The sequence below is a fragment of the Ranitomeya imitator genome, chromosome 3 (assembly GCF_032444005.1).
Source record: "Ranitomeya imitator isolate aRanImi1 chromosome 3, aRanImi1.pri, whole genome shotgun sequence".
Classification (NCBI taxonomy): domain Eukaryota; kingdom Metazoa; phylum Chordata; class Amphibia; order Anura; family Dendrobatidae; genus Ranitomeya; species Ranitomeya imitator.
The window spans coordinates 463,854,535-463,880,148 of record NC_091284.1 but is presented as its reverse complement, the minus strand read 5'-3'; the positions used below and the strand labels follow the sequence as shown (position 1 = coordinate 463,880,148).

General features: G+C 43.6%; 1 protein-coding gene across 1 annotated transcript in view; it reads left to right on the top strand.

The window, feature by feature from the left end:
• Positions 1-25,614, top strand: part of LOC138671660 (uncharacterized) — a 967,572-nt gene that overhangs the window by 190,507 nt on the left and 751,451 nt on the right. The window contains exons 34-36 of the mRNA XM_069759831.1: positions 5,145-5,290; positions 6,764-6,968; positions 17,171-17,346. Coding sequence (XP_069615932.1) covers positions 5,145-5,290; positions 6,764-6,968; positions 17,171-17,346 — 527 coding nt within the window. The remainder of the gene's footprint in view (positions 1-5,144; positions 5,291-6,763; positions 6,969-17,170; positions 17,347-25,614) is intronic.

The window sequence follows — 25,614 nt, the reverse complement described above, 5'->3', positions numbered from 1 at the left end:
TCCATATAGCAAAAAAGGGGGGAACAGTTCTCTGGAGCCTTCTTACCGATCACGCTTGCAAAAATCACAAACACTTGAAGTCAGTTTATAAAAGTTTGGTATGAACTGCCATCTCCGTTTTTCTTTCTCCTCCTTTTTGCTATCGTCCTTTTTAAACCTTATCAAAATTAAACTTCTCTAATGGCAACAGGGAAAATATCTCCATGTACTCATCTTTCCAAATTTTTTCTTTTACATCCTTGTTTAAAGGAGCCCACAGGGGCCTTCGAAACACACAATCAGGATTAGTAGCGTTTTGGATGGAGGGTATTTTCCCTGCATCCAGAACGCTGTGTTCTACATTACAAGCACTGTGGGTGACAAATATACTATTAACCCCTTTCTGACATCGGACGTACTATCCCGTCCATGTGGGGTGGGCCCCTATGACCATGGACGGGATAGTACGTCCAGCGCGATCGGCGGCGCTCACGGGGGGAGCGCCGCCGATCGCGGCCAGGTGTCAGCTGCCTATCGCAGCTGACATCCGGCACTATGTGCCAGGAGCGGTCACGGACCGCCCCCGGCACATTAACCCCTGGCACACCGCGATCAAAGATGATCGCGAAGTGCCGGCGGTGCAGGGAAGCACCGCGCAGGGAGGGGGCTCCCTGCGGGCTTCCCTGAGCCCCCCGCAGCAACGCGATGTGATCTCGTTGCTGCGAGGGTCTTACCTCCCTCCCTCCCTGCTCGAGCCCCGGATCCAAGATGGCCGCGGATCCGGGTCCTGCAGGGAGGGAGGTGGCTTCACAGAGCCTGCTCAGAGCAGGCACTGTGAAGGCTGCAGCGCTGCATGTCAGATCAGTGATCTGACAGAGTGCTGTGCACACTGTCAGATCACTGATCTGTGATGTCCCCCCCTGGGACAAAGTAAAAAAGTAAAAAAAAAAATTTTCAAATGTGTAAAAAAAATAAAAAAAAATATTCCAAAATAATGAAAAAAAAAAAAAATATTATTCCCATAAATACATTTCTTTATCTAAATAAAAAAAACAAAACAATAAAAGTACACATATTTAGTATCGCCGCGTCCGTAACGGCCCGACCTATAAAACTGGCCCAGTAGTTAACCCCTTCAGTAAACACCGTAAGAAAAAAAAAAAAAACGAGGCAAAAAACAACGCTTTATTATCATACCGCCAAACAAAAAGTGGAATAACAAGCGATCAAAAAAACAGATATAAATAACCATGGTACCGCTGAAAACGTCATCTTGTCCCGCAAAAAACGAGCCGCCATACAGCATCATCAGCAAAAAAATAAAAAAGTTATAGTCCTGAGAATAAAGTGATGCCAAAATAATTATTTTTTCTATAAAATAGTTTTTATCGTATAAAAGCGCCAAAACATAAAAAAATGATATAAATGAGGTGTCGCTGTAATCGTACTGACCCGAAGAATAAAACTGCTTTATCAATTTTACCAAACGCGGAACGGTATAAACGCCTCCCCCAAAAGAAATTCATGAATAGCTGTTTTTTGGTCATTCTGCCTCACAAAAATCGGAATAAAAAGCGATCAAAAAATGTCACGTGCCCGAAAATGTTACCAATAAAAACGTCAACTCGTCCCGCAAAAAACAAGACCTCACATGACTCTGTGGACCAAAATATAGAAAAATTATAGCTCTCAAAATGTGGTAACGCAAAAAATATTTTTTGCAATAAAAAGCGTCTTTCAGTGTGTGACGGCTGCCAATCATAAAAATCCGCTAAAAAACCCGCTATAAAAGTAAATCAAACCCCCCTTCATCACCCCTTTAGTTAGGGAAAAATTAAAAAAATGTATTTATTTCCATTTTCCCATTAGGGCTAGGGTTAGAGTTAGGGCTAGGGTTAGGGCTAGGGTTAGGGCTAGGGCTAGGGTTAGGGTTAGGGCTAGGGTTAGGGCTAGGGTTAGGGTTAGGGCTAGGGCTAGGGCTAGGGTTAGGGCTAGGGTTAGGGCTAGGGTTAGGGCTAGGGTTAGGGTTAGGGTTAGGGCTAGGGTTAGGGCTAGGGTTAGGGTTAGGGCTAGGGTTAGGGCTAGGGCTAGGGTTAGGGTTAGGGCTAGGGTTAGGGCTAGGGTTAGGGCTACAGTTTGGGTTGGGGCTAAAGTTACAGTTAGGGTTTAGATTACATTTACGGTTGGGAATAGGGTTGGGATTAGGGTTAGGGGTGTGTCTGGGTTAGAGGTGTGGTTAGGGTTACTGTTGGGATTAGGGTTAGGGATGTGTTTGGATTAGGGTTTCAGTTATAATTGTGGGGTTTCCACTGTTTAGGCACATCAGGGGCTCTCCAAACGCGACATGGCGTCTGATCTCAATTCCAGCCAATTCTGCGTTGAAAAAGTAAAACAGTGCTTCTTCCCTTCCGAGCTCTCCCATGTGCCCAAACAGGGGTTTACCCCAACATATGGGGTATCAACGTACTCAGGACAAATAGGACAACAACTTTTGGGGTCCAATTTCTCCTGTTACCCTTGGGAAAATACAAAACTCGGGGCTAAAACATATTTTTTGTGGGAAAAAAAAAGATTTTTTATTTTCACGGCTCTGCGTTATAAACTGTAGTGAAACACTTGGGGGTTCAAAGTTCTCACAACACATCTAGATTAGTTCCCAGGGGGGTCTAGTTTCCAATATGGGGTCACATGTGGGGGGTTTCTACTGTTTAGGTACATTAGGGGTTCTGCAAACGCAATGTGACGTCTGCAGACCATTCCATCTAAGTCTGCATTCCAAATGGCGCTCCTTCCCTTCCGAGCTCTGCCATGCGCTCAAACGGTGGTTTCCCCCAACATACGGGGTATCAGCGTACTCAGGACAAATTGGACAACAACTTTTGGGGTCGAATTTCTCCTCTTACCCTCGGGAAAATACAAAACTGGGGGCTAAAAAATAATTTTGGGGGGAAAGATTTTTTTTTTTAATTTTCACGGCTCTGCGTTACAAACTGTAGTGAAACACTTGGGGGTTCAAAGCTATCACAACACATCTAGATGAGTTCCTTAGGGGGTCTAGTTTCCAAAATGGTGTCACTTGTGGGAGGTTTCTACTGTTTAGGTACATTAGGGGCTCTGCAAATGCAATGTGACACCTGCAGACCATTCCATCTAAGTCCTCATTCCAAATGGAGCTCCTTCCCTTCCGAGCCCTCCCATATGCCCAAACAGTGGTTCCCCCCCACATATGGGGTATCAGCGCACTCAGGACAAATTGAACAACAAATTGTAGGGTCGAATTTCTCCTGTTACCCTCGGGAAAATACAAAACTGGGGGCTAAAAAATAATTTTTGTGGGAAAAAAATTTTGTTTTATTTTTACGGCTCTGCATTATAAACTTCTGTGAAGCACTTGGTGGGTCAAAGTGCTCACCACACCTCTAGATAAGTTCCTTAGGGGGTCTACTTTCCAAAATGGTGTCATTTGTCGGGGGTTTCAATGTTTAGGCACATCAGTGGCTCTTCAAACGCAACATGGCGTTCTATCTCAATTCCTGTCAATTTTGCTTTGAAAAGTCAAACGGCGCTCCTTCCCTTCCGAGCTCTCCCATCCGCCCAAACAGTGGTTTACCCCCACATATGGGGTATCAGCGTACTCAGGACAAATTGTACAACAACTTTTGGGGTCCAATTTCTTCTCTTACCCTTGGGAAAATAAAAAATTGGGGGTGAAAAGATAATTTTTGTGAAAAAATGATTTTTTATTTTTACGGTTCTACATTATAAACTTCTGTGAAGCACTTGGTGGGTCAAAGTGCTCACCACACCTCTAGATAAGTTCCTTAGGGGGTCTACTTTCCAAAATGGTGTCACTTGTGGGGGATTTCAATGTTTAGCCACATCAGGGGCTCTCCAAACGAAACATGGCATCCCATCTCAATTCCAGTCAATTTTGCATTGAAAAGTCAAATGGCACTCCTTCGCTTCCGAGCTCTGCCATGCGCCCAAACAGTGGTTTACCCCCACATGTGGGGTATTGGCATACTCAGGACAAATTGTACAACAATGTTTGGGGTCCATTTTCTCCTGTTACCCTTGGTAAAATAAAACAAATTGGAGCTGAATTAAATTTTTTGTGAAAAAAAGTTAAATGTTCATTTTTATTTAAACATTCAAAAAATTCCTGTGAAGCACCAGAAGGGTTAATAAACTTCTTGAATATGGTTTTGAGCACCTTGAGGGGTGTAGTTTTTAGAATGGTGTCACACTTGGGTATTTTCTATCATATAGACCCCTCAAAATGACTTCAAATGAGATGTGGTCCCTAAAATAAAATGGTGTTGTAGAAATGAGAAATTGCTGGTCAACTTTTAACCCTTATAACTCCCTAACAAAAAAAAAATTTTGGTTCCAAAATTGTGCTGATGTAAAGTAGACATGTGGCAAATGTTACTTATTAAGTATTTTGTGTGACATATCTCTGTGATTTAATTGCATAAAAATTCAAAGTTGGAAAATTGCGAAATTTTCATAATTTTCGCCAAATTTCCATTTTTTTCACAAATAAACGCAGGTACTATCAAAGAATTTTTACCATTGTCATGAAGTACAATATGTCACGAGAAAACAATGTCAGAATCACCAGGATCCATTGAAGCGTTCAAGAGTTATAACCTCATAAAGGGACAGTGGTCAGAATTGTAAAAATTGGCCCGGTCATTAATGTGCAAACCACCCTTGGGGGTAAAGGGGTTAAGGGGTCTGTTGCATGGAGTCCTTCTATGCTTTTACATCTAATTTTATTTATATTATGTTATGTGTAATGAAGCTATTATTTTTGTTCAGATTGGCTATAACACTCCTTTTTTATATGTAGGATTAAAAGAAGCTTTGGGAGAGCCATATATTATTGGGTCCATCGATAGGTCTCATTTACAGTACCATGCTTGAATTCAGTGATCTTCTTAGAACAACCCATTCTTTCAGTAATGTTTCTACAGGCAGCCTACTTGGCAGGAGGCATGATTTACACACGTGGCACTTTGGCTTAATAAAAAACTGAATTCAATGATTTAAGACCTGACGTGTATCCCAATAATTTTTTTCCATGTAGTGCATACAAAAATCTACACATCTGCTGTACACATATATTTCTGGTGAGAATAATTTGTCACTGTTTATAACAGGATATGATCTGGATGTTATAAGTGGCTATATTGTGAAGATATTTAAGCATGTGCAAGGTCTTATATACCAAACGGACTCTCAGGAAGATGGCCACCAGATTTTGGGTGTAAGAAGTTTTTTAGGGGAGGAGCTACATTTTACCAAGGTGAGCAGCACATATAATAGGCTATGGGTATTAGTTGTGTAATAGAGGATATCTGTAATTCAATAAAAATTAAAAGTAGTTTACTGTTTAAGTGACATGTGTATATTCCTGTTTTATATTGATGATATATTTTTGTAAAACGAAGATGCCATCAAATTAATTTTTTTTAAAAACCGAAATCATTTTAAAATATTAATGTTTTAATTTTAAGCAAAATAATTAACATTTTTTGTAATAGTGTAAAATGTGAAAAATAATTTTAAATTGTTTTGATATTTTCCAATTTTAAACATTAGAGGGAGCAGCTGCTGAAATTTGCCATTAAAACCTATTGTACTGCAAGTTCACATTACGACTGTATTAAAAGTGGGCAGGTTCTTCTCACGTGTGTGACATCACTCATCTCCTCCCCCTTCTAGCATAGTTATTAAGGTTGAATGAAGACTTTAAGTCCATCTAGTTCAATCCATAGCCTAACCTAACATGCATAACATGTTGACCCAGAGGAAGGCAAAAAAAAACCCCATGTGGCAAATAGTAAGCTCCACTTTGGGGAAAAAAATTCCTTCCCGACTCCACATACGGCAATCAGACTAGTTCCCTGGATCAACGCCCTATCAAGGAATCTAGTATATATAACCTGTAACATTATACTTTTCAAGAAAACTATCCAATCCCCTCCTAAATTTAAGCAATGAATCACTCATTACAACATCATACGGCAGAGAGTTCCATAGTCTCACTGCTCTTACAGTAAAGAATCCACATCTGTTGTTATGCCTAAACCGTCTTCCTCCAGACGTAGAGGATGCCCCCTTGTCCCTGTTCTGGCTGTTTGAAAAAGAATAAGGCAGGATGAGGTTTAAGATCACAGTGCGAAGCCATTTTGATGGTGACTGCAGAGTGATACTGAAATGTGGAAAGTGTTACCAAGAATGGCTGGCAGCACTGATTCTGCTGGTTGGTGCTGCTCGCCGTATCATATGCTGGGGTTAGATATGCCGAATGTGTCATGTGCTGTGATTAAGAGTGTGCTGTGAATTACTCTCTATATATGTATCACAGATGATGGGCAGCTCTGGTTTGTACAACAGATGATGGGATTAGATACATGGCTCTGGGATGTATCACAGATGATGGGATTAAATTCATGCCCATTGGGAAACATTTAGGTCATTGTGGATTCCTGAGTCTCGTCCTTCAGACAAGAACTATAATAACAAAAGCACCAATTTGTTGTGCAAAGAGTTAATCCATTGCTGGGCGTCTATGGTATTCCTTTAAACTCCAGCTTAGCATTCAGAACTTTTGCTACTTCTTCTGTGTGGTTTACATCTTTCAGACATTACTTGTATAAGATAACGTTTTATTGATCAAAGGAGATGTCAGAATGATGACAGACTACGTGCCAGGATGCTTATAAAAAACTTCTGACCATTGCATAGCGGGTAACCTGTTTTTGTGTTATTGCAGCCTCTTCAATGTAGCGGCCCTGTGGAGAATTGGCTTCCACAGCTTGTAAACAGCATAAAAGAATCTCTTCAATTTCATCTGTGGGCTGCAATGGAGAGCTCAAATGTAGTTATAACGAGAAGAAAAGAAATACATAGTGCTGGGGCCCGACGGGTGGTCATAAACAAAACCGTCTCCAAAGAAGAAGCTGCAGCTGAAAAGAAAAGTATGCCAAAGTCACTACTTTAAATAATATTTACAGGTTTTAAGCAGCATTTTATATATCATGCATGATAAAATGTCAGTCATACAGAAAAGGTGGAGAGTTCAAGCTTGAATGCTTGGGAGGCGGCGGGTCACACAGCCACGCCAAGTGTTTTAAGTCAAACAAAGAAGCACCAAAAAAATGCAGTCAAAAATGTCCGATAAATGCGAATATAGAAAAACCTTTATTGATGAAAACACAGGTACACAACATGGCAGGCAAACAAATACCCTACACAGGCCCGCACACACATCTCTTCACCAAGGGACCGGACTAAAGTGCACTGATGCTACTATGGACCATGAAGGTACCAGGTCCATGTACAATATCAATTAACATTAAATATATAGAAACATATATGCACATTGCCTGTGACCATATAGACGCATATAAGACATCTAATACATACCACGGTGGTGAGTCACAGTGCACGTACACAGCAGTCCCGTCCTCCCCGACGCGCGTTTCGGCGATTAGCCTTCCTCAGGGGGGGTGAAAGAGAAAATATGTTGAGTCTTCAGCAAAAAGGGAGGACTCCAGTGGAAATAGATTGGATGCGTCCGTTTCTAAGTAGATATCCTGATGGTGAGGGGGCAAAATTGTGAAGATTTTTTTGTTCGGTTTTAAAATTCCTTCCCTGGTTAAACGCCGTTCTATGGATGGGAATAAATTTTAGAAGGAAGTGGCCCTTGGCAGAATGGCAGGACCTTTTGCTACTCCTTCTTTGTCTGATTTACATGTTTCCCATCTGAGAGTACTTTAGAAAAAGAAGCATAATAGGTTTAGTTTGATACATGATTTGTCATATCTGGCTAGAGAAGCGGTTAATGACGGAATTAACCCAGACTTAGTGTCGGTTTCGAACGTACATTTTGATAGGGCGTTGGAGTAGGTTTGCAGACTCGGAAAGGGGGCCTTGATGGAGAAGACTGAAATTGAGTCTGCATTCAGGCTGCAGGAGAGTTTTCATTTGTTATGTTTTTTTAGGATGGTAAATTTTATGTGGATTGTTGTTTGCCCATGTAGTGTTCAATTTCTTGTAGTTTTTTTAGAAAAAGTTTAGCTCTTTTGGGGAATAGGTGGTAAAAGAGGAGTCTGGCTTAGATTCTGTTTTACATTATTTGGACGATTTCATATGCATTGGACCAGCAGAGTCACCAGTATGTTTGTTGCTGCTCTGGACATTAGAGCGAATTGCTCAGCACAGGGCCGGCTCCAGGTTTTCGTGGGCCCCGAGCGAAATAGTCTCAGTGGACCTTTTTAACACATACCACGATTCATGCTGCACAGATGCGGCAGAGAAATATAGGTATAGTACAATGCCAAAGATTTCACCTACTTCTTACATTACATGAGTGATATCTAAAAAACTAATTAAAGCTGCCAAAAAGGAAACAGAGAAGCACATTGCTAAGGAGAGTAAAACTAATCCCAAACTGTTCTTCAACTATATCAATAGTAAAAGAATAAAAACTGAAAATGTAGGCCCCTTAAAAAATAGCGAGGAAAGAATGGTTGTAGATGACGAGGAAAAAGCTAACATATTAAACACCTTCTTCTCCACGGTATTCACGGTGGAAAATGAAATGCTAGGTGAAATCCCAAGAAACAATGAAAACCCTATATTAAGGGTCACCAATCTAACCCAAGAAGAGGTGCGAAACCGGCTAAATAAGATTAAAATAGATAAATCTCCGGGTCCGGATGGCATACACCCACGAGTACTAAGAGAACTAATGTAATAGATAAACCATTATTTCTTATTTTTAGGGACTCTATAGCGACAGGGTCTGTTCCGCAGGATTGGCGCATAGCAAATGTGGTGCCAATATTCAAAAAGGGCTCTAAAAGTGAACCTGGAAATTATAGGCCAGTAAGTCTAACCTCTATTGTTGGTAAAATATTTGAAGGGTTTCTGAGGGATGTTATTCTGGATTATCTCAATGAGAATAACTGTTTAACTCCATATCAGCATGGGTTTATGAGAAATCGCTCCTGTCAAACCAATCTAATCAGTTTTTATGAAGAGGTAAGCTATAGGCTGGACCACGGTGAGTCATTGGACGTGGTATATCTCGATTTTTCCAAAGCGTTTGATACCGTGCCGCACAAGAGGTTGGTGCACAAAATGAGAATGCTTGGCCTGGGGGAAAATGTGTGTAAATGGGTTAGTAACTGGCTTAGTGATAGAAAGCAGAGGGTGGTTATAAATGGTATAGTCTCTAACTGGGTCGCTGTGACCAGTGGGGTACCGCAGGGGTCAGTATTGGGACCTGTTCTCTTCAACATATTCATTAATGATCTGGTAGAAGGTTTACACAGTAAAATATCGATATTTGCAGATGATACAAAACTATGTAAAGCAGTTAATACAAGAGAAGATAGTATTCTGCTACAGATGGATCTGGATAAGTTGGAAACTTGGGCTGAAAGGTGGCAGATGAGGTTTAACAATGATAAATGTAAGGTTATACACATGGGAAGAAGGAATCAATATCACCATTACACACTGAATGGGAAACCACTGGGTAAATCTGACAGGGAGAAGGACTTGGGGATCCTAGTTAATGATAAACTTACCTGGAGCAGCCAGTGCCAGGCAGCAGCTGCCAAGGCAAACAGGATCATGAGGTGCATTAAAAGAGGTCTGGATACACATGATGAGAGCATTATACTGCCTCTGTACAAATCCCTAGTTAGACCGCACATGGAGTACTGTGTCCAGTTTTGGGCACCGGTGCTCAGGAAGGATATAATGGAACTAGAGAGAGTACAAAGGAGGGCAACAAAATTAATAAAGGGGATGGGATTACTACAATACCCAGATAGATTAGCGAAATTAGGATTATTTAGTCTAGAAAAAAGACGACTGAGGGGCGATCTAATAACCATGTATAAGTATATCAGGGGACAATACAAATATCTCGCTGAGGATCTGTTTATACCAAGGAAGGTGACGGGCACAAGGGGGCATTCTTTGCGTCTGGAGGAGAGAAGGTTTTTCCACCAACATAGAAGAGGATTCTTTACTGTTAGGGCAGTGAGAATCTGGAATTGCTTGCCTGAGGAGGTGGTGATGGCGAACTCAGTCGAGGGGTTCAAGAGAGGCCTGGATGTCTTCCTGGAGCAGAACAATATTGTATCATACAATTAGGTTCTGTAGAAGGACGTAGATCTGGGGATTTATTATGATGGAATATAGGCTGAACTGGATGGACAAATGTCTTTTTTCGGCCTTACTAACTATGCTACTATGTTACTATTGTACATTCTTCAATAGCTCAGAAACCAGACAGTATAGTCCTCCATACAGTATTATGGGCATCACATAGTGCTCTATACAGAAAAATGAGCCCCATATATTGCTCCATACAGTAATATGGGCACCACATAGTGCTCCATACAGAATAATGAGCCTCATATATTGCTTCATACAGAATAATGGACCTCATATAATGCTCCATACAGTGTAATGGGTCACATACAGTATATTGCTCCATACAGTATAATGAGTTCCATATATTGCTCCATACATAATATAATAGTCCCCATATATTGCTACATACAGAATGAGTCCCATATATTGCTCCATACATAATGGGCCCCATATAATGTTCCATACAGTATATGATGGACCCAGTGTTGGACTGGCCCACCGGGAGATCGGAGAATCCTTCGGTGGGCCCACCCCACAGAGGGCCCTCCCCCTCACCAGACTCCTGCTCTGTCCTGTATTTTAGCGCATTATGATTGCATGCACCCAGCAGTGAGTGTTATTCCATACCTGGTGCCGGCTCAGTAACATGTGATGTGAGGTGAGAGCTTTCTCATCACCTGCTGCGGCTTCTACTGATGTCTTGGTGCCGCTCTCTCAGCTGCGCAGTGCTCATGAGATCAATAGAAGCGGCAGCAGCAGGTGATAGAAAGCTCTCACATCACATGTTACTGAGCAGTGCAGGCGGCAAGCACCGGGTATAGAATAACCCGCACAGCGCCACGCACAGCACAGAGCCACAGGCTGTGAGACACTGCACACAGCGTCTAGAACGGAGTTGATTTTTTTAGGGCATGATGTCACTGGAAGGGGCAGGGCCTCCATCAGACCAGTGACCTGATAACAGGAAGCAGCGCTGTGCTGACTGAGGCTGCTGGAGCCCTGTGACTACTAGAGGACCGAGGGGGCTGCACTATGGAACTGTGTGAGGAGAGGAATGAGGGTCTGCACAATGGACCCTTGCACAGATAGGAATGAAGACCCAGGATTCAGTGTGAGTGGTTAGAGGATGAATTTATTTGATGTAACTTGAAAGGGGCTGTGTGGAGAAGGGGGGATGATGAGGGGACTGTGTGGAGAAGGAGGGATGATGAGGGGGCTGTGTGGAGAAGGAGGGATGATGAGGGGGTTGTGTGGAGAAGGAGGGATGATGAAGGGGCTGTGTGGAGAAGAGATGATGAGGGGGCTGTGTGGAGGAGGGATGATGAGGGGGCTGTGTGGAGAAGGAGAGATGATGAGGGGGCTGTGTGGAGAAGGAGAGATGAGGAGGCTGTGTGGAGGAGGGATGATGAGGGGACTGTGTGGAGAAGTAGAGATGATGAGGGGGCTGTGTGGAGAAGGAGGTATGATGAGGGGGATGTGTGGAGAAGGAGGGATGATGAGGGGGTTGTGTGGAGAAGGAGGGATGATGAGGGGGTTGTGTGGAGAAGGAGAGATGAGGAGGCTGTGTGGAGAAGGAGGGATGATGAGGGGGCTGTGTGGAGAAGGAGAGATGATGAGGAGGCTGTGTGGAGAAGGAGGGATGATGAGGGGGCTGTGTGGAGAAGGAGAGATGATGAGGGTACTGTGTGGAGGAGGGATGATGAGAGGGCTGTGTGGAGAAGGAGGGATGATGAGGGGGCTGTGTGGAGAAGGAGGGATGATGAGGGCTGTGTAGAGGAGGGATGATGAGGGGGCTGTGTGGAGAAGGAGGGATGATGAGGGGGCTGTGTGGAGAAGGAGGGATGATGAGGGGGCTGTGTGGAAAAGGAGGGATGATAGCTTTGTGGAAAAGGGGGAATGATGTGCTTTGTGGAAAAAGAGGTGATCCGGGCTGTGTGGAGAAGAGGGGGGCGTGAGAAAAAGCCCATTGGTGAGTTCACCGCCTCTGCACTGTGGGACTTTCTCACTGCGCTAGTGGGGATCTCACCAAGGTCACCGCAGTTCAGGGGCCTGGCTGAGAACATAGCCTCAGTGACTTGCCATAACCTCGATGAGGTTAGCCGACGCCAGTTACCGGAGGTAAACTTTATACCTCCAATCACAGCTGTGGGCTCGCATCATTTGACAGCATGTGAACATCAGCTGTCTGACTGGCGGTAATGATTTTACCACCGATCAGAAGCAGTGTGTGATCGCTCTGTTTTGCATCTGACAGAGTGGTAAACACTCGATGTATTGGCCCCCCATTCAAATGAATGGGGTCCAGGTACTATTCTGGTACCCGAACCTGGACTCATTTTTACCTGTTCGGCCGGACCCGAACATCTAGGGGTCCGCTCATCTCTAATCCTGTGTCTAGTGTGTGACTGGTGTATGTATGGTGCGTGAGTGTGTCATGTGGCTAGCGTGTGACTGGTGTGTGTGTCACATGTATGTATCCTGTGTCTAGCGTGTGACTGGTGTGTATGTGTCGTGTCTATTGTGTGTATGTGGCACATGTCTAAATAATAAAATCTTTCTGTGCTTATAGAATATCATTGTTCTAGGTTTTACATAAAATTATCTGCTGCCGGTAAGGGTGCTTAACTAGATGGAAACTAAGGCTACTTTCACACTTCCATCTTCAAAATCTGCACAGGATCCATCAAGACGTTGAAATGACGGATCCTGTGCAGATTGTGGAAAACGTGTGCACTGGGCCCGTCTTTCTAACGGACCCGTTAAGGCTATGTGCACCTGTTGTGTATGCGTCTTCGCAGCTGCGAAAACGCATACACAACACAAACCAGATAAGAAAAAATTAAAAAATCGCAGTGTTCTCACCTACCGGCGTTCCCACGCAGTGATGCTCTTGGTAGCTAGCATTCCTAGTAATACACTGCGAAATCTCGCGAGAAGTCGCAATGTATTACTACGAACGCTTGCTGCCGGGAACATTGGTGATGCTGCGCGGGAACGCCGGTAGGTGAGAATACTGCGATTTTTTTATTTTTTAAATTATTTTTAACATTATATCTTGTTACTATTGATGCTGCATAGGCAGCATCAATAGTAAAAAGAGAGAGAGCGAGCGAGAGAGAATTTCCCTGACGGGAAATTCTTCCACGCATGCTCTCTTTGAAAAGATGGGACCCGTCGCTGGATTCCTGCTTTTCACAGGCATCGACGCATCCTGCACCCATAGGCTTCCATTGTAGCCAGTGACGGGCAGCGCAGGATGCGTCGCTGACCAATTTTCCGACGTGCAGAAAAAATGTTCCTCTGAACGTTTTCTCTGCCCGACGGACCGTTTTTTTTATGAAGGATCCAGTTAAAAAGGGATGACTCTGTGGCTAGTACCCCTTAAGCATGGTGGGCCCTTAGAATGATTTTCTCTGGTGGGCCCAAACTACTCCAGTCCAACGCTGGATGGGCCCCATATAATGCTCCATACAGAATTGGCTCCATATAATGCTCCAGTACATGATGGGCCCCATATATTGATCCATACATAATGGGCCCCATATAATGCTCCATATGTAATGGGCCCCATATAATGCTCCATATATAATGGGACCCATAAGATGCTCCATATTTAATAGGCTCCATATGATGCTCCATGTATTATGTGCCCCATAAGATGCTCAATATATATTGGGTCTCATATAATGCTCCATATATAATGGGCCCCATAAGAGGCTCCATATATAATGGGCCCCATATAAAGTTCCTTACAGAATAGGCCCCATATAATGCTTCATACAGTATATGATGGGACCAATATATGATGCTCCAGTGTATGATGGGTCCCATATAATGCTCCATATATAATGGGCCCCATATGATGGACCTCATGTATTGCTCGAGACATAAAAAAATGAAATACTCACCTCTCCTTGCTGGCTGCTGCTCTGCCCCAGGCTCCTTGGCGTCAGTGTCTTTCAGCTTTCAGCACTGTTCAAGCAGGATAATGAGCCTCTTATATTGCTCCATACAGTATATAATACACCTCATATATTGCTGCATACAGTATAATGGGCCCCATATATTGCTCCATACATAATGGGCCCTATATAATGTTCCATACAGTATAGCATGGGCCCCATATAGAATGGGCTCCATATAATGCTCCAGTATATTATTATTATTATTATTATTATTATTATTATTTATTGTTATAGCGCCATTTATTCCATGGCGCTTTACATGTGAGGAGGGGTATACATAATGAAAACAAGTACAATAATCTTAAACAATACAAGTCATAACTGGTACAGGAGGAATGAGGACCCTGCCCGCGAGGGCTCACAATCTACAAGGGATGGGTGAGAATACAGTAGGTGAGGGTAGAGATGGTCATGCAGCGGTTTGGTCGATCGGTGGTAGCTGCAGGTTGTAGGCTTGTCTGAAGAGGTGGGTCTTCAGGTTCTTTTTGAAGGTTTCGATGGTAGGCGAGAGTCTGATGTGTTGTGGTAGAGGGTTCCAGAGTAGGGGTGATACGCGAGAGAAATCTTGTATACGATTGTGGGAAGAGGAGATATATGATGGGCCCCATATATTGCTCCATATATAATGGGCTCCATATAATGCTCCATACAGTATTGGATGGGACCCCCCATATTGCTTCATACAGAATGGGCCCTATATATTGCTCCATATCAGAAGAGGCCCATATGATTGTTCTCATGAATTGCTCAAAACATAAAAAAATGAAATACTCACCTCTCCTCACTAGCCTCTGCTCTTCTCCAGACTCGTTGGTGTCTTCCGGCTCTCAGCACTGTGACTGTTCATACAGAATAATGAGCCCCTTATATTGCTCCATACAGTATATAATAGACCCCATATATTGCTCCATACAGTATAATGAGCCCCATATAGTGTTCTATAAAGAATAATGAGCCCCATATATTGCTCCGTACAGTATAATGAGCCCCATATATTGCTCCAACAGTATGAGCCCCATATAATTAACCATACAGTATAATGAGCCCTATATAGTGCTCAATTCATAATGGGCCCCTGCTCCTGACTCTGATGTCATTGCGCCCTCTGAACTGAAACGTCAGTCAGAGGACGCGGAAGATGCCGCAGTGGAGGAACGGGAAGAGGTAAGTATTGCAAGTGCCAGGGCCCTGAGCAAGTGGCGGGGGTGCACTTGCAGGCATGGCCCCTGGCACCGGCATTGGGCCCCCATAGTGCACCATTGTCCCTGACAGCGAGTGGGCCCCCCACCTGCTCAGGGCCCTGGCACTTGCCCAGGTGCGCAGGGTACTGACGATGGCCCTGGCTCAGCATTTCGGGATCCCTTTGACACCTGAGGGCCTTTCAATTGTGTTGAAGTTTTTGGGCACAGAAATAGACTTGGTGAGGATGGGATGCCGTTTACCAGCTGATAAACTCATGTATTTAAAGGGGAGCATGCAAGAGGATTTACAAGCTAAAAAACTTTAGCTCTGTCAATTACAATCTCTGTTAGGTAAGCTGAATTTTGTCTGCAGGATGTTACCTGTTGGTGAAGTTTTTTCATGAATGATGATGGAAGCCACAGCGGACATTGTATACCGTTTGCATTTTGTTTGGTTGAATTCAGGGCATCAGGCAGATCTGAAGGTTTAGGCTTATTTTTTACATTCCTATAATGATCGGTCTATGCGGTTGGAGCCAGTTGTGTCTAACATGGATTTAGTTCTTTATACGGACGCATCTGGATCCGAGGGTTTTGGGGCTTACTGCTGAGGCAGATAGTGTGTTGAGGGATGGCCGGATGCTTGGAGGGCTTTGAATCTGATTAGTATCTATCTTTGCTAGAAATGTTTCCTATTGTTGTGGCTTTAGGGGGCGGCTCAGGTCTGCCGGCCCTGATAGCTTGCAGTGTTAGATGCAGCTTGCGGCTAACACTGCCCGCTATTAAAGTGAAGTTAATATTCACCCCTCTTCACGCCTGCCTCCTGTCACACATTGCTGCTTTGCTGTCACTGGGGCCCCCAATAGCAGCTGTGTGGTGTGCCGCTATTAGCGATACGCCACTGGCTGGGGCCCCTGGAACAGTGGGGGCCCTAGGCAGCTGCTGGCCCTGTATGCCAGCAGGTATCAGTGCCTGAGCCCATTGCAGAGAATCCTCCGGTTCTCCGGTGGGCCAGTCCGACCCTGTGGATACCTCCCGCAATGCTGTACATGGAAGATGTTAATACTCAGGAGTTTAGTCAAACATGAGTAGATATCAGTGACTCACCTGTGACGATCTTTCTGATCACAATTATTCATTTTCTCGGTAAGTCCTGATTACCATGACTACTTCTTCCATCTACACGTTATTTCTGCAGATTGTAACACACAGCCATCTTTGGCTTGTTGCTTTTCCAAGTACCCATCTCCCATACCCTATGATTGTGACCTCTCCCATAAGCTTCCATATGAGTTGGGATGCTATTTAAATGCAATGATTTGGAAATATCTTACAGGCATATTTAATTCACAACAGAAGATAGAACACAGATCAGTAGTTCTAAGACATTTTTCCCTTTCATTTGAAAAAAATTAACTAATTTAGAAAAGTTAGGACAGGGATACAAATAAGTGACAAGCAAGGGACAACATTCCTCTCCCAAAACTCTAGTAATTGGTCTCCTCATTGCTTGGATGTGTACAGACTGTTGTAAAACTAAGCTGGCGATTCTGCACAATGGTAGAGATGGCCCTGTCCTAACTTTTTAAGCTGTGTTGCTGCCATCAATTTTTAAATGAGTTACGATAATTATTTCAGAAGAAGTGAAAAAATGTCTAGCTTTCGATGTCTGATATGTGTTCTATTCTGTTGTGAATAAAATCAGAATATCTGTTTTTAAATCATTGGATCCTTGTTTTCCTTACATTATAAGCAGCATCCCAACTTTTTTTTAAAATTGGGGATGTATAATAGACCGTATTTTAGTTTAATTACAAATTTAATTTTATTTCCGAATTTCAATTACTTTCTCATTTTCAGATATGAAAACCTCTCCAAGTGAAAAAAGTCTGTCCATAAAATCTGGAGGTGATGAGGTTGAAGAATCCAAGCACTGGGTCCTGACTACACTAAGTGACGTGGCATACCTTCATACTCAGATAAAGTTCTGCCAAGAATATAATGGATACAAAGAGCAAAGTAAAGATACTGTTCAGGTATTGATACTGGTAATTTTTCTCCAACTCAGTACCAAGACACTCTTTAACCTTACGAGTGACAATTTATCTATCTATCTATCTATCTATCTATCTATCTATCTATCTATCTATCTATCTATCTATCTATCTATCTAATCTAATAAAAGCAGCACTTTTTCATATAAAGATTGGTACAGAGCCACCAAGGTAATCGCCAAAACGTCTTGCTTTCAAAAACTATAAAAAATGGGAGCATCACTCCAAAATCAGATGATGGAAAAACAGATGTTAATCAGATTTAATCAAATTGGCAAAGTCTTTCTCAAGTGTTACATAAGATGAAGTGAATATATATAAAGAAACAAAAGTGTCACAAACATATTAATTAGCTAATTGAAGCTAAATTTATAATTTGGTATCAGAAAATTACATAAATGTACAATATATCTCAAGTTACATGAAGGACACACAATTAATCATAATTCATAATGTAAGTACATGTCAAGTTAGCCAGTACAGGACCGAGCCATTGCTCCCCATTCCTGACTAAGCACTTTTTTTTTGGAGCAGGTGAAAATTTTATTACATGGGTCACATAAATTTGAAGAGCATTTACAAAAGCTGTCCTTTGAACAATTTATGCAAGAATAGTAGGTGACTGCAGTATCCCCGTGAGGGTTGTTGACGGTGTTGCTAGAAATATCACATGAGAAATGTGTCTTCTTGAGTTGCCAATTCTCTTGCAATGCAAGCTGCTTTCTCCTGCTCCTTTTCTTCCTCAACTTCTATCCTTCTATCCTCTTCAGCAAACGGTTTTAAATATTAGAACCATAGACTTCCATATCCAATCCCAAGCAATAGTGCAGAGTATCTGTCAAACTTGCTGAGTCGGGGACACCTGCATCGGAGGAACTATCTTGTCTCCTCCAAGTGATACTGTGAGCCTGGAGCAGCCTGGGATAACTAGGCAGAGCGTAATGTCTCACTAGGCACATTTTTGAGATTTATAATACATGGGCTATTAACTATTCTTTTTCGTGATACTGGGCATGATTTTTATGTCATATATGTTTATTTTTTTTAATTTTTTTACTGATCTTGAGGGGAAAAATGTAATAAAAAATAGGAAGAACATGTCGATTTTTCACATTTTTCTTGTGACCAGAAAGGATTGCTAAAACATTTTAAATTGCATTCCCCTTTCTATAGAAATTATTCTTACATATTGGACGTATATTTTTTGATGGGCATAAGGCTAGAAACACTGACTCAGACTGACAGCGTCATTAGATTTATTTGTTTATTTCTATTTTATTTTTGCTTTTTTAATTTTTTTTTAATCTTATTTCACAAAGTGGGTCCCCCTAAAGACCTTTGTGTGGATTTTTACATAATACATTCTTTTCATTGCTGATTTCCCCTGCAACTGGTATATTAGCGCTAGTTACAGGTGAATTTCAGCCTCTTACCTGCATAGCAGAACTGACTGGATCTCCTAGTACACAGTAGCTTCTGCTCTCTACTTATACCCAGTGACCACATGGTCACTTGATCTGGATGAGGAAGTACTATCAGTGCTTCCTAAACTGTATACACAATCACTGGTTCAGTATTGGGTATACAGCAATAGGAAGGTAAACATGGTATTAAAGAAAACATGTCACCAGAAAAACACTAACCTGCAGATATGGGGTTAATCTGCAGGATAATAGCTGTTATGACCTGGTGGTTAGGAGCACCCGGAATGACCTGAAAATAAAGCCTACCTTGCCTCAGAGAACTTCCCCAAAGGAAAAGGCAGCCCCCCACATATATTGACTGTGAGTAAAGATGAAAGTCACAAACACAGAAATGAAACAGGTTTCAGCAAAGGGAGGCCAGACTTACTAAATAGACAGAGGATAGGAAAGGTAGCTTTGCGATCAGCACACAAAACTACAAAAGACCACGCAGAGTGTGCAAAAAGACCTCCGCACCGACTAACGGTGCGGAGATGCCACTCTGCATCCCAGAGCTTCCAGCTAGCAAGACAAAATCATGATATCCAGCTGGACAAGAAAACAATGAACGAATTAGATACTATCAGGAACTTAGCTTCTGCTGGAGTAGACAGGTCACCAGAAAGATCCAAGAGCGAACTGAACCAATGCAGAAACATTGACAGCTGGCATGGAGTAACGATCTAAGTGGAGTTAAATAGAGCAGCCAACCAAAGGATAAACCACGTCACCTGTGTAAGGAACCTCCGAAGCAGCAGCTCCACTCACAGCCACCAGAGGGAGCCCACGGACAGAACTCACCGAAGTACCATTCATGACCACAGGAGGGAGCTCGACAACAGAATTCACAACAGTACCCCCCCCCCTTGAGGAGGGGTCACCGAACCCTCACCAGAACCCCCAGGCCGATCAGGATGAGCCAAATGAAAGGCACGAACTAAATCGGCAGCATGAACATCAGAGGCAAAAATCCAGGAATTATCTTCCTGACCATAACCCTTCCACTTGACCAGGTACTGGAGTTTCCATCTTGAAACACGAGAATCCAAAATCTTCTCCACCACATACTCCAACTCCCCCTCGACCAACACCGGGGCAGGAGGATCAACGGAGGGAACCATAGGCGACACGTATCTCCGCAGCAACGACCTATGGAACACACTATGGATGGCAAAAGAAGCCGGAAGGTCCAAAAGAAATGACACAGGATTAAGAACTTCAGAAATCTTATATGGCCCAATGAAATGAGGTTAAACTTAGGAGAGGAAACCTTCATATTAACATGATGAGATGACAACCAAACCAAATCCCCAACCCGAAGTCGGGGACCAACACAGCGCCGGCGGTTAGCGAAACGTTGAGCCTTCTCCTGGGGCAATGTCAAATTGTCCACCACATGAGTCCAAATCTGCTGCAACCTGTCCACCACAGTATCCACACCAGGACAGTCCGAAGGCTCAACCTGCCCTGAAGAGAAACGAGGATGGAAACCAGAATTGCAGAAAAAAGGAGAAACCAAAGTAGCCGAGCTGGCCCGATTATTAAGGGCGAACTCAGCCAAAGGCAAGAAGGACACCCAATCATCCTGATCAGCAGAAACAAAGCATCTCAGATATGTTTCCAAAGTCTGATTAGTTTGTTCGGTTTGGCCATTAGTCTGAGGATGGAAAGCCGAAGAAAAAGACAAATCAATGCCCATCTTAGCACAAAAGGACCGCCAAAACTTTGAAACAAACTGGGAACCTCTGTCCGAGACGATGTTCTCCGGAATGCCATGCAAACGAACCACATGCTGGAAAAACAATGGCACCAAATCAGAGGAGGAAGGCAATTTAGACAAGGGTACCAAATGGACCATCTTAGAGAAGCGATCACAAACCACCCAAATGACCCACATCCTTTGAGAAACAGGGAGATCAGAAATAAAATCCATGGAAATATGCGTCCAGGGCCTCTTCGGGACCGGCAAGGGCAAAAGCAACCCACTGGCACGAGAACAGCAGGGCTTAGCCCGAGCACAAGTCCCACAGGACTGCACAAAAGAACGCACATCCCGTGACAAAGAAGGCCACCAAAAGGATCTAGCCACCAAATCTCTGGTACCAAAGATTCCAGGATGACCAGCCAACACCGAACAATGAACCTCAGAGATAACTCTACTAGTCCATCTATCAGGGACAAACAGTTTCTCCGTTGGACAACGGTCAGGTCTATCAGCCTGAAACTTCTGCAGCACGCGCCGCAAATCAGGGGAGATGGCAGACAAAATTACCCCCTCTTTAAGAATACCCGCCGGCTCCGGAACACCCGGAGAGTCAGGCACAAAACTCCTTGACAGGGCATCAGCCTTCACATTCTTAGATCCCGGAAGGTATGAAACCACAAAATCAAAACGGGAGAAAAAGAGCGACCATCGAGCCTGTCTAGGATTCAACCGTTTGGCAGACTCGAGATAAGTCAAATTCTTGTGATCCGTCAAGACCACCACACGATGTTTAGCTACTTCAAGCCAATGTTGCCACTCCTCGAATGCCCACTTCATGGCCAACAACTCTCGATTGCCAACATCATAATTGCGCTCAGCAGGCGAGAATTTTCTAGAAAAGAAGGCACATGGTTTCATCACCGAGCCATCAGAACTTCTTTGCGACAAAACAGCCCCTGCTCCAATCTCAGAAGCATCAACCTCGACCTGAAACGGGAGCGAAACTCCTGAAAAGCCTCTACAGCCGCAGAGGACCAATTGACCACATCAGCACCTTTCTTGGTCAAATCAGTCAACGGTTTAGCAATACTAGAAAAATTAGCGATGAAGCGACGGTAAAAATTAGCAAAGCCCAGGAACTTCTGTAGGCTCTTCACAGATGTCGGCTGAGTCCAATCATAAATGGCCTGAACTTTAACAGGGTCCATCTCGATAGTAGAAGGGGAAAAAATGAAACCCAAAAATGAAACCTCCTGAACTCCAAAGAGACACTTTGACCCCTTCACAAACAAGGAATTCGCACGAAGGACCTGGAACACCATTCTGACCTGCTTCACATGAGACTCCCAATCATCCGAAAAGACCAAAATGTCATCCAAATATACAATCATGAATCTATCCAGGTACTCTCGGAAGATGTCATGCATAAAGGACTGAAACACAGATGGAGCATTAGAAAGCCCGAATGGCATAACCAGGTACTCAAAATGGCCCTCGGGCGTATTAAATGCTGTTTTCCATTCATCACCCTGTTTAATTCGCACAAGATTATACGCCCCTCGAAGATCTATCTTGGTGAACCAAATAGCCCCCTTAATCCGAGCAAACAAATCAGACATCAGCGGCAAAGGATACTGAAATTTGACTGTGATCTTATTAAGAAGGCGGTAATCAATACAAGGTCTTAAAGAGCCATCCTTCTTGGCCACAAAAAAGAACCCTGCTCCCAATGGTGATGACGACGGGCGAATATGACCCTTCTCCAAGGATTCCTTTATATAACTCCGCATAGCAGCGTGCTCTGGCACAGATAAATTAAACAGTCGGCCCTTAGGAAACTTACTACCGGGAATCAAATTAATAGCACAATCGCAATCCCTATGAGGAGGTAGGGCACCGGATTTGGGCTCCTCAAATACATCCCGGTAATCTGATAAAAACTCAGGGACTTCAGAAGGAGTGGAAGGCGAAATTGACAACAATGGAACATCACCATGTACCCCTTGACAACCCCAGCCGGACACAGACATAGATTTCCAATCCAATACTGGATTATGGACCTGTAGCCATGGCAACCCCAAAACAACCACATCATGCAGATTATGCAACACCAAAAAGCGAATATCCTCCTGATGTGCAGGAGCCATGCACATGGTCAATTGCGTCCAGTATTGAGGTTTATTCTTGGCCAAAGGTGTAGCATCAATTCCTCTCAATGGAATAGGATACTGCTAGGGCTCCAAGGAAAAACCACAGCGCCTGGCAAACTCCAAGTCCATCAAATTCAGGGCAGCGCCTGAATCCACAAATGCCATAACAGAATAGGATGACATCGAGCAAATCAGAGTAATGGACAAAAGAAATTTAGACTGTACCGTACCAATGGTGGCAGACCTAGCGAACCGCTTAGTGCGCTTAGGACAATCGGAGATAGCATGAGTGGATTCACCACAGTAAAAACACAGTCCATTCCGACGTCTGTGTTCTTGCCGTTCAGCTCTGGTCAAAGTCCTATCACACTGCATAGGCTCAGGCCTGTTCTCAGAGAACACCGCCAAATGGTGCACAGCTTTGCGCTCACGCAAGCGCCGATGGATCTGAATGGCCAAGGACATAGACTCATTCAGACCAGCAGGCGTGGGAAATCCCACCATGACATCCTTAAGGGCTTCAGAAAGACCCTTTCTGAAAATTGCCGCCAGGGCACATTCATTCCACTGAGTAAGCACAGACCACTTTCTAAACTTCTGACAGTACACCTCCGCTTCATCCTGACCCTGACACAATGCCAGCAAGATTTTCTCTGCCTGATCCACTGAATTTGGTTCATCATAAAGCAATCCAAGCGCCAGAAAAAACGCATCAACATCACGCAATGCAGGATCCCCTGGCGCAAGGGAAAATGCCCAGTCTTGAGGGTCACCACGCAACAAAGAAATAATGATTTTTACTTGTTGAGCGGGGTCACCAGAGGAGCGGGGTTTCAAAGCTAGAAACAGTTTACAATTATTTTTGAAATTCAGAAACTTAGATCTATTCCTAGAAAATAAATCAGGAGTAGGAATTCTAGGCTCTAACATCGGATTCTGAACCACAAAATCTTGAATGTTTTGTACCCTTGCAGTGAGATGATCCACACAAGAGGAGAGACCTTGAATGTCCATATCTACACCTGTGTCCTGAACCACCCAAAGGTTTAGGGGAAAAGAAAGACAAAACACAGTGCAAATAAAAAAAAATGGTCTCAGAACTTCTCTTATCCCTCTATTGAGATGCATTAATACTTTGGGCCAGCTGTATTGTTATGACCTGGTGGTTAGGAGCACCCGGAATGACCTGATAGTTAAAACTCACACAGGACAAGCTCTGGGATGTGGGAGCTCTGCTGACCGCAATCCCTAATCCTATCACACACACTAGAAATAGCCGTGGAGCGCTCCTGACACTCCCTAGGTGCCTCGTCACAGCCTAAGAGCTAGCTAGCCCTAGAGATAGAAAATAATGCCTACCTTGCCTCAGAGAAATTCCCCAAAGGAAAAGGCAGCCCCCCACATATATTGACTGTGAGTAAAGATGAAAGTCACAAACGCAGAAATGAAACAGGTTTCAGCAAAGGGAGGCCAGACTTACTAAATAGACAGAGGATAGGAAAGGTAGCTTTGCGATCAGCACACAAAACTACAAAAGACCACGCAGAGTGTGCAAAAAGACCTCCGCACCGACTAACGGTGCGGAGATGCCACTCTGCATCCCAGAGCTTCCAGCTAGCAAGACAAAATCATGATATCCAGCTGGACAAGAAAACAATGAACGAATTAGATACTATCAGGAACTTAGCTTCTGCTGGAGTAGACAGGTCACCAGAAAGATCCAAGAGCGAACTGAACCAATGCAGAAACATTGACAGCTGGCATGGAGTAACGATCTAAGTGGAGTTAAATAGAGCAGCCAACCAAAGGATAAACCACGTCACCTGTGTAAGGAACCTCCGAAGCAGCAGCTCCACTCACAGCCACCAGAGGGAGCCCACGGACAGAACTCTGCGAAGTACCATTCATGACTACAGGAGGGAGCTCGACAACAGAATTCACAACAAATAGCGTTACTAACCTGCTAGGCACCTGCACGTGGCCAAACGTTGCGGGGAGAAAATTAGCTTTATTCCCCCATCAGCGTTAGGGTTTTAGTCGCTGGTTCAGTCACCGCTCTGAGTATACAGGGCTGCCGCTGTAACTGTGCCCCCAGCCCTTACTGACATTCATTCTGTATTGGGGCCAGCTGGAAGTCAGTGTATACTGTGAGTAGTTTACTCACTTGGCTGCTTGCAAGGGAAGACACAGGAATGCTTCTTGTGTACCTGATTTTTTGGACTATAAGACGCACCAAACCATAAGACGCACTCAAAATTTTCAGAAGTGAAATAGGGAAAAAAAATTAATGTGTCATATGGGGGTCTGTTGTGAATTCTGCTTTTGGGCTCCCTCCGGTGGTTGTAGGTGGTAATGCAGTTGTCCCTGGGCTGCAGTCTTGGACAGGTGTATCTGTTGATTGCAATTCTGACTGGGGTATTTAGGTTTGCAGGACTCATTAGTCTTTTCCAGTTGTCAATGTTTCTTGGGAAGTGTTGGATCTTTGTCTGGCTTCTCCTGCTTAGCTGCCAATTCAGCAAAGATAAGTGTCTGTTTCTTTTTCTGTGGCACACAAGCTGTGTGCTTATATTCTGTGCTATTCTTTTGTTTTCTCTTGTCCAGCTTAGACTGGGTCAGTGTTTTCTCAGTCTTGTTGGATTCTCTGGAGTGGCAGATATACGCTCCACCTCTTTAGTTAGATGGTGGAGTTTTTGTATTTTCTGCTGTGGATATTTTTGGAAGGATTTTAATACTGACCGCTTAGTATTCTGTCCTATACTTTCCTATTTTAGCTTGAGTGGCCTCTTTTGCTAAATCCTGTTTCCTGCCTGCGTGTGTCTTTTCCTCTACTACTCACAGTCAATATTTGTGGGGGGCTGCCTATCCTTTGGGGTTCTGCTCTGAGGCAAGGTAGAATTCCTATTTCCATCTATAGGGGTATTTAGTCCTCCGG